General features: G+C 43.1%; 1 protein-coding gene across 2 annotated transcripts; it reads left to right on the top strand.

Moving 5' to 3' along the window:
• Positions 1-8,489: 8,489 nt before the first annotated feature.
• Positions 8,490-9,805, top strand: LOC131294801 (vesicle-trafficking protein SEC22b-B). 2 transcript variants are annotated; one of them, XM_058322845.1, is made up of 4 exons: positions 8,490-8,732; positions 8,807-8,916; positions 8,982-9,237; positions 9,361-9,805. In XM_058322845.1, the coding sequence occupies exons 1-4, from the start codon at positions 8,658-8,660 to the stop codon at positions 9,553-9,555; spliced, it is 636 nt and encodes a 211-aa protein (XP_058178828.1). In that variant the 5' UTR covers positions 8,490-8,657; the 3' UTR covers positions 9,556-9,805. The 2 variants fall into 2 exon arrangements, with proteins under 2 accessions (XP_058178828.1, XP_058178829.1); XM_058322846.1 differs by having other exon boundaries at positions 8,490-8,747.
• Positions 9,806-9,838: the final 33 nt, after the last annotated feature.

Below are 9,838 nucleotides of genomic sequence, written 5' to 3'. Positions count from 1 at the left end.
AATATCATTTCTCCCTCCTCTTCTCCGATGGTTTTGACTAGTTTACATTTTATATCTTTAAATTCTAGTTCGATGGATTCCTCTGGAAGATCTATGATCCGCTTTTTTCGTAGAACAATCCTCGGATCTTTTGGGATGTTCATATCCGTTTTTGCACGAAGCATCTCGAACATTTGTCCAACGATTGCAAGCGACTCGTTCCCAGTTAACGCCCAGTATCGTACACACTCTGCATCTGGCATATTGGCATAATCGGGACCATCTTCTTCGTCATCTGCGGAATTTTCCTCGTCGTCCATCGCATTCTCTTCATCACTACTCTTTTCATCGTCCGTAACAAAGTCCATTTCGTATACCTGAGTGTCAGAGAAAAGCGGATCCAATTGTTCAGTTGGTTCCTCATCCGGCAAATCGATAGAAGGCAACAATAATTGGTCCGACGAAACCGAAACTAAAATGAAATCAAAGCGATGGTATACATCAGTTTTGCTCGATTCCCGATACAAATGAAACTAAATTATTACATTACACATAATAATCTACATTACCTACATAAGATTATTTACCCGACAACTCGGTTGGTGCCACGACATTCACAAAGCTATCCGTTGTCTCGGCATCAATCTTGCAACGCGCTTGTAAAAGGCACTGGACCTGCGATGTGCCTGCAAAATGCTATTTTTTCCGCACAATGCAGCAACAGCTGAAGGATGCGGTCCTCGATTACTCATGGTTAACACTGAATCACAAAAATAATAGCCAAAACACACGAAACAAGTTGAATAGCCAAACAGATACTGAACTGAAGATGATCAAAACAAACAATTTCGGTGGCTGTTTTGGTTGAGTACATCTATTCCATCAGGTAGAAAGAGACATAAAATCAATTGACTGCTTGCACAGTAGCGCCGCCCTGCGAGTGAACGTTGCAAGCTTGCAAATTCAATATGGCTTCCCACAAGGTTACCCAAACGCGGCACATTTCCTTCGGAAACAGGCATAGCTTTGCAAAAGTAACCTTGAAATGGCTCACAAATCTAGCCTCGGTGCTGGTAGTGTAGCTCTTGCCAAATGTCAATTCGAAACGTAAACAAACCGACAGCTGGACTAAACATAAACAAGCCGAAACAGTTCGGTAGTCAGAGCGGAAGTTAGCAGTGCACAAGTTTCCTGAAGTAGTAAGCGGAAAAGTAAGGTTAGCTTGCGGCACGACCGCCTGGTCACGTCGAGCTGGAGCTCAGGTCAGACAAATCCTAGCTGCCGCACATCTCGTGCTGTTTGAGTCAATCAAGCGGACCACGAGTTCTTGTGTCCTGACAACGGAAGGAATTATCCCTCCCGTGGACGGCGGGTGGACATATGGCTATTAAAGCCGGTCCTAAAGGACGAGCCACTTCATAGGAGTTCGGACAGAGTCGTTACGCCTCTGATTACGTGTAAGGGAACAAATTGTTCGACTTAGCGTAGGAGGATATATCCCGACTCACATAACAAAAGAAGAAGAAGAAGAAGAAGAAGAACAAAACGAGCAATATTCTTCACGAAACATCGGAGTTTTCGCTGTACTACTTATTTCTAGCCTTCACAAATGTAATTCAGTTATCAAACTCCGTTTTAATTGATATTTTTACCAAAATTTTTTCGGGTGCCGAAACGTAAACAAACTGCTTTTTTTTTTAATTTTAGAGGCTTTGACCTATTCGCCCAGGTGACAAAATTGACGGTTATTTTTGAAAAATGCAGTGAAATTGCCCTAAATCCCACCGATGTTTGAATGTATGGGTACGGAATTTCGTATCGCCGTGTACAGACACGGCCTGATGAATGTTTTCTTCTTGAACATTTTTCTAAGCTGGCTGTGCATCAGTTTTGAGCTGTCATTGGTGTTTTCATTTGGTACAGCCGTTGCCAGCCAACTTTGCCTCGAAAGCGGATGATTTTGCCTCTAACGCACGTTATTTTGAAAGAGCTCATCAACTGTTGTCTCTAAAGCAACTGGTATTGAAATAGTTCATTGACAGTTGTCTCTAACGCATCTCATTTTGTCTCTAACTCATCTGACTATGTCTCTAACGCGTCTGGGTTGCCTCAAGCCGAAAAATAAGGAAAAACTAAAGTAATTGTGGTACAATGTATCAATTGCAAGACTCCAGGAACAATAAACATTATTATTTTGGTATACTTTAAAGCTATTCTTATGTATTTTTGAATAATTTTGTGTTTAATTTTTATACGTGCATGCATACGTATGACAACTAAGAAGCCGGCAGTTGCTTTAGAGACAACAGTTGATGAGCTATTTCAATCATCGGTGGGTTAGAGCTGAACATAGGTGGCAACGGCTGTAATGCGACTGTGCATCGTGCGGACTTCCCAACTGACTGCGACATGCAACATTGCCCCGTTTCCACAGATTCCTACCCCCGCGAGTCCAGAACTGTCAGCTTTCTCTTGCACTCCTTGTCTTCCTACTCGTTCTAATGATGAACCGGCGTGCTAGGGGAGAAGTCACATCTGCCCTTTCACATCTTCCCTTTCAGGCTGACACATTGCAATAGCGGAACCGATCGTGTAGCATTCCCACACTGCACAGCGACACGCAAATGTGTTCGTGCACTTTATGTCGGTCAATCATGTACAGAATAAAAAGTACGTTTGTATGAATGCCATCACGCACCAACTGCCAATAGCGACGCGGTGAAGTTTTCAGTCTTCGAAACATCCAGCGCCAGAACAGTCGTGTTGAAAAGTGTAAAGTGTTTTTCCAAAGTTCATGGTGCCCAATGGGAAACTTATAGAAGAAAAAGTGCATCCATCAACAAGTTCGCGACGGCGTCAGCTCATGAACGATCTGGTCCGTAAAACGGATGAGAAGTTTGATCGTTTAGAAGCATCATGGAATCGGTAAGTAAACAGTGTGATAGAGCAACATCATGACCGTTTATAACAGCGATTCGTTAATTCATTTCCTTTGTTTGTTTCGTTCAACAGAAATAACACCGGAGGAAGAAGCCGCATTTAGTGTTCCGGGAGAGCAGAGTGTAGAAGTAGAGTCCAAATTTAATGAAGAATATAAATTTCCGCGTCGACGGATTACGCAGAACACAACACTGTTTTCTCATTTGATATCCGAAACGCATTATATAAATGTGTGCATGCCAATCTGGTGAAATAACACGCACACCATCATAACCCCCTGTTTGGCACTAACACCACCACAAAATAACCGGTTTAATGTTGCTCCCCCACCCCTTTTTTGGTGCAACACTTTGTCTTGTTATCCGCCCCGAAAATTAACTAACAACATGGTAACAATATGATAACAAGACAAAATCTGCCAGTTGGGTTGTTCAACGTAAATAAAAGATGATATTGTTTATTTATTATTTATGAATCACACATGTTTTCACGGAATAACAAGAAATGCGGTAAGAGAAGTCTTTTTCCGGAAACATATTTAGCATCATAATCAACGCGGGTCGAATGTAGGTGTTCAATGAAAAAACGTCAACAAACGGAACAAACGTTTTGGTTTGTATCAAAACTTGTTGACACGGCAGGAGTGAATAAATCACAACCGTTGAAGGAAGTTTTGTTTAAAATGTTCCATCTCTTGAACTTGATATACGATATAGGGTTTTTTGAGAAGTAGAACTTCGCACAACGAACTAGGTGGCTTCGGAAATTCTCTACAAACTCGCAACAAACAAGGGGAATGTGCTGAAGAACGATGTGATCGCCATCGTCAGTTCGCTGCTGCAATAGTGCAACCAGCGGGTATTCGACGAAAAGGTGCTGATAGCTTTCGACTTGCTGATGGAATCGATTCAAAACGAGATGTCCTTGGGTAACATAAAGCTACTGCTGCTGCGGAATCGGGTGTTTAACTTCCATATCTGGGCGAAATTCTGGACACATACAATACATCAGTACGATCATCAAGGACGGTCGGAAGAACTGTCGGCGTCACGTCAGTAGATGTTGGACGTGGTACAGGAGAATTTTGCGATAGGTACGATACTTCCGCCGCAGGATACCAAAATGGTACTGAAGTCATTGTTGACAAACGTGAAGTGTTACATCCAAAAAGAGTTTAACATTGAAAAGGTTCGTAAGATTCAGGGGATATTCAAGCTTACTGCGAATCTTTCTTAGTCGTTGTCTATATTTCTCGTTTTGGATTTCATTCAGACTCTCCCTTACCACCACAACGAGGCACGAGGCTACACGAGATAATTCGAGCAAAAAAAAATGCCGTTCGAGCTGGAGCCGCACATTATTTTGGGTTTGCGGGATCTCCAACTTGGGTCCGACACCGAGATGGGATACGCCGGGGCACTCTGTTTGATTTATCACACCAATCTGGCCAAACTGTCACTGAAGCTTGAAAATGCGCGACGGTTGATGACCAACACTTTTATCAAACCGAAAGCCCCGCAGATGATCGCGAAACAGATTGGTTGGCAGGAGTCGATTGCTCTATTGTTGAACAAAAAGCGGATGGAAAACCGCGTCCACGGAGGCGCGGGGGAGCAAAAGCAGGGTAATATTTTGATCAACATGGATGAGGTGGTCAAACGTGAAAGTGAATCGTCGGCGATCGATGGTGGTGGCGATGATCTGATGCGTACACGTACACTACGGTGGCGGCAAGCATGGACCGAACTCGTTCATGTCTGAGGTGGCAACGGTGATCGAGCATGAGATCAAGGAGCTTGCGGATACGGTGTAAAATGCGGTGGTGACGAATATCACCTCTTCGATCACTTCCGTCTACTCGTTGGCAGCAGACGGCGGACATACAGGACGCGAACGTTTCGCTAACGCTCTGTTACGAGGATACGGCCCGTCGTAAGAAAAACTCGTCGCTCAGCAGCAGCAGCGAGGAGAATGTTACCACTCAATAATCGGGTAGGTCGGTAATGAAAGATGTTACTTTCACAAAGCGTAGTGAAAAGTTGGTTAGCAGCGCTGGAAACAGTGCCGAGTCGCCGGGTGTTTAGTACGCTGAAGAAAATGATGCAGACAATCTCTTGTGCCTTTGAATCGTGCAGGCAGTCAGCTAGGTCAGACTGCATCAGCTTAACCATGCTTCCTTCGTAGTTTGCGCTTGCATTCTCGAGAGGGGTATTCAGGCTGCACTGATCGATCTTACTTGTCCTGCGGCACCAAAAGAACGTAGCCCACTTGCCCCCTGGCATACGATCTAGTGGTGCTGGATCTGGACGAGAATGACTTGAAAAAGTGTTCTATGAAGCTACACGACGGAGTAATTTCGCTACACTGTCATGGTACTCCTGCAGAGCATCAGCAATGACTGGACTGAAATGTCACACCTGCGTCTCGTCTTGAATTTTCTCGATCAGAAGACGAATTAAACAGCGAGTGGATCAACAGTATGAAAGCCAGCAACACGTTTACCCAGGGCCAAGCAAAATTGTAATGAGGCAGTTTATCGATCTTGGTAAGTTTATTGATTTATTTGCGTTACTGCTTCGGCACTCGATAATTCTTATTTGGAAGTTAGTAAATTCTTATTTGCAACCGTCCAGCAGGTTTCAACAACAAAGGCTGGAAGGTTTCTGCATTGCTCGTATTGATCGTAGTGGAGCATTCGCTCCTATGATTTCTGAAATGAGACAGGACGTACAAGCCAAAATAGTGCTGGAAGGCCAGAGTTGTCCAATATTTCCAGTGACTGTATCGACGAGGGATGGACTTTATGCAATGATAATGCAGACGCTCTGTTCGCCGAAAGATGGAACATTCGAGTTCGTCGGGGAAGATTATCCTGTTTACAAGCAAGGTAAATGTAAACAGTAATTTTGTTGTATATTTGTATATTTCTATATTTACCTTTTCGTCTTTTTCGTTTCATGTCTACGAATTGTGACTAGACGGTTTTTGGAACACGCGAAGAAACTATTCCAGAAACACTGCTGAGATTGTTAAAATAAATCGTCTGTTTGAATTCGAATTTATATTTGGTTTTGATTTGATGGATTTGAGCTGTCAGTTCCGGAGTTGGGATGGAAGGGTTCAAGTTATAATGGAAAGGATTGGATCAGGGCGCCCACGCTGGGTTCATGTTTCACGCACACACTCAAGGTGTATAAATATAGAAGGTGACTTTATGTCGCTTTGGAAGGGGTGCCATATTTGAGAAGACTTATGTCAAAAACCCAATCGTTTTCCGATACCCCCCCTCAAAACCAATATGAATACCCCAGAAGTGTTATGTCAAGTCATGAAATGTCATTTTACACTGGACGACTTCACCTTCTAATTTATACACCTTGGCACACACTTGCAATTTTGGTTTAATAAGACTGCTATTAATCTTCTATGCAGCCCCCTACTAAGCCTGGCGAAAGTTATCTAAATCGTGTTTTCTGTCACTTGGGAATTTTCTATGCAGCCCCCTACTATGCCTGGCGAAAGTTATCTAAATCGTGTTTTCTGTCACTTTGGTATCGTCGATGTTTGTTTTAGGTGGTGTTCTCAGTAAATTCCAAATGTAGAAGTGCCAAACTCACTCAGGGTGCATAAATTACGTAGCTAAACAAATATCATGCATTACTACATCAAAATTCAACAAAAATTTTTGCCGAGTTAGCGCCCCAATGTGATACATATTTCCACATACTCCCCTACCTCTGTTGCGCTTGACTTGCGCGATTGTTCTGCCGAAACTCGGGGTCCACGTTTCAAAAGTAGCCCGCTGCAGCGCGGCGTCCCGTTTCAAAAGTAGCCCAAAACTAAAGGCCATATGTCCTGGTTTTCTGTGGTTTTCGATTTTCTGTAGGCGTCCCCTTTTGACTGCCACCATGCGGCCAGGAGCACTGCTAGCCAACCACGCTAGTGCGCAGTCAAAATGCGGCTGTTCACCCGCCGTAACGAAAGGAATATTTCCTTCCGTTTGTCAGATCGCACGAAAGTCGTGATCCGCTTGATTACTCAAACAGCACGAGATGTGCGTCGGCTAGGATTTCTCTGACTTGAGCTCCAGCTCGGCGACACCACGCGGTCGTGCCTAAGTTAACCTTACTTTTTCGCTAACCCTTTCAGGAACATCGTACTCTGCTAACCATCCGCTCTGATGCGACGCCGAACTGGAACTCTTCTTCTTCTTCTTCTTTCGCTATGCGAGTCGGGGTATATCCTCCTACGCTAAGTCGAACGTTTGTTCCCTTACTCGTAATCAGAGGCGTACCGACTCTGTCCGAACTCCTATGAAGGGGCTCGTCCTTTAGGACCGGCTATAAAAGCCATATGTCCACCCGCCGTCCACGGGAGAGATAATTTCTTCCGTTGTCAGGACACAAGAACTCGTGGTCCGCTTGATTGGCTCAAGCAGTACGAGATGTGCGGCAGCTAGGATTTTTCTGACCTGAGCTCCAGCTCGGCGTGACCACGCGGTCGTGCCGTAACCTTACTTTTCCGCTAACCCTTTCAAGAAACTTGTGCACTGCTAACCTCCGCTCTGATTCACTACCGAACTGGAACTCGTGGCTTGTTTACGTTTTGTCCAGCTGTCGGTTTGTTTACGTTTCGAATTGACAATTGGCAAGAGCTAGCGTGACGTCGCGTTTTTCGCTGTTTCTACACTAGCGGGATTTGTGCGACATTTATTTTGTATCACACGCTGACAGGCGCAGAACTCCATGCAAAAAAAACCTAGCGCGATTCGCGCGACATCGCGCAAGGTTTTTTTTATATGGAGTTCAGCTCCTGTCAAGCCACGTCGCGCTGTAGTGTAGACCCCGAGTCACGCTTTCCAGACTGCACTGTCGCGTAACGCGACGTCGCCTGACAGGCGCTGAACTCCATGCAAAAAAAACCAAGCACGATTCGCGCAACATCGCGCATGGTTTTTTTTTATATGGAGTTCAGCTCCTGTCAGGCGACGTCGCGCTGTAGTGTGGACCCCGAGTATGGAGTTCAACCGCCTGTCAGGCGACGTCGCGTTTTGTGACGGGACGTCGCGCTGTAGTGTGGACCCCGTGTCCGACTGTACCACGCTTTCCAGACTGCACTGTCGCGTAACGCGACGTCGCCTGACAGGCGCTGAACTCCATGCAAAAAAAACCAAGCGCGATTCACGCGACATCGCGCAGGGTTTTTTTTGCATGGAGTTCAGCTCCTGTCAGGTGACGTCGCGCTGTAGTGTGGACCCCGAGTACAATGTTGAAAAAAAACATCAAAATACAACGAAAATAATAATGAGAATGTTTAAAAAAGTTTAATGATGAAATTTTAAATATTTTATTTTACCACTGTTAATCATTCCACTGCTCGATTTTCAGTGTACCGCCGTTCGCTGGGAACTGTAAATAATAACTTAAGTTGTATAAAAAGTAAGATAAATTTATCAAACTGAGTCCCAATCGAATCAAATCTGATTCGAATCCACTTAGGGATTGAATCTGCGATCTTCCGATCCCGATTGTGCCAACACTAAATCTAACTTCTTTCCCGGTGACGTGTGAGGTTGCCGTCCTGTTGGACTATTTTCGTTTCGTTCCGGGTGACTTGTATGCGTTTACACAGTTTGTTTAGATAAAAACGGGAAATAAACTAGGAAACTAAGCTACGCAAAGTAATAAGGCATCGTGAAGTTTTTTTAATAGAAACGGAAGTGAAAACAATAATCTAAAATGGCTCTAATGACTATGATAGCTAGAGTCGTCGACGGACTTCCACTAGTTGGAACAATGCAAGAAGATGAACAGGTAACTCGTCGCTACGTTGCACCATTTGAGAAAAATGCTTATTAATCTATTAATTTGGTTATTTTCATACACAGTCGGGCAGAAGTGTGTTAGAATATCAAAATCAGGCCAAGCTTCTATTTCGAAAGCTTAGTCCTAATTCACCAAATCGTTCCAGCATAGAAACTGGTCCTTACTTATTTCAGTGAGTAATGGTGATTACCACCAATGTACGGCGATTTAATCATTTTTCCTTTTTTCTCGTTTTAGCTATTTAATTGAAAATGATGTTTGCTATCTGGTCATGTGCGATAAAATGTTTTCGAAGCGAAATGCCTTTAATTATTTGGAAGACATCGCTCAAGAATTTCACAACAACTACGGACGCAGGGTTAATTCCGTAACAAGACCTTATGCTTTTATAGAATTCGACATATACATTCAGAAAGCAAAGAAATCTTTGACAGATCGACGGAGAAATATCAATACTATCAACACTCAGCTTCAAGACGTTCAAAGGATTATGGTTAGTACTTTCTGTAGTATTTCGAATGATATATCATTATTCAGTGGATTTGAAAGACTACATCTATTTGATGTAACTATTTTTCGGAATTCTATACAACATATTTCTCTTTTCCCCAAACAGGTCCAAAATATCGATGATGTTTTGCAACGTGGTACGGTTTTATCAGAACTGGACACCAAAACACAAAATCTTTCCATGCTTTCCCAAAAATATAAGAAGGATGCGACGTATTTAAACCGGAAATCACTTTATGTAAAAGGAGCAGTGGCTGGTATCGTGCTAGTTGTGTTTGTTCTATACTTTTGGGTTATTTAATAACATCTGATTGCTTTATGTAAAGACATCGTGTTTATCGTGTGTATTCATATTAAGGAAATATTAAACTAATGGGTTACGTTACGGATGAAGAAAGGACAACACTTGTTATATATATTTCCAACCATGATGATGGCTAAACTGTGGATTTGATGTATTTCTTCGTCTCTTTCATTACATACACTTTGTTAAATAGCAAATCAGTCGTTATAAACACTACGTTTTTTATTATTCAAAAAATATACACCTATATGTTGATTTTTTTTGCAAATATTCAGTTTTA

Source organism: Anopheles ziemanni, chromosome 2, assembly GCF_943734765.1.
Source record: "Anopheles ziemanni chromosome 2, idAnoZiCoDA_A2_x.2, whole genome shotgun sequence".
Classification (NCBI taxonomy): Eukaryota; Metazoa; Arthropoda; class Insecta; order Diptera; family Culicidae; genus Anopheles; species Anopheles ziemanni.
Note: the sequence above shows the minus strand (reverse complement) of the source record. Positions and strands in the feature narration are given on the sequence as shown.

Bases quoted from the DNA above. Each gene is read 5' to 3' on its own strand.
- LOC131294801 (XM_058322846.1), top strand. From the start codon at position 8,658: ATGGCTCTAATGACTATGATAGCTAGAGTCGTCGACGGACTTCCACTA. The intron at 8,917-8,981 runs GTGAGTAATGGT...TTCTCGTTTTAG, and splicing joins ACTGGTCCTTACTTATTTCA to CTATTTAATTGAAAATGATG. The intron at 9,238-9,360 runs GTTAGTACTTTC...TTCCCCAAACAG, and splicing joins AAGACGTTCAAAGGATTATG to GTCCAAAATATCGATGATGT.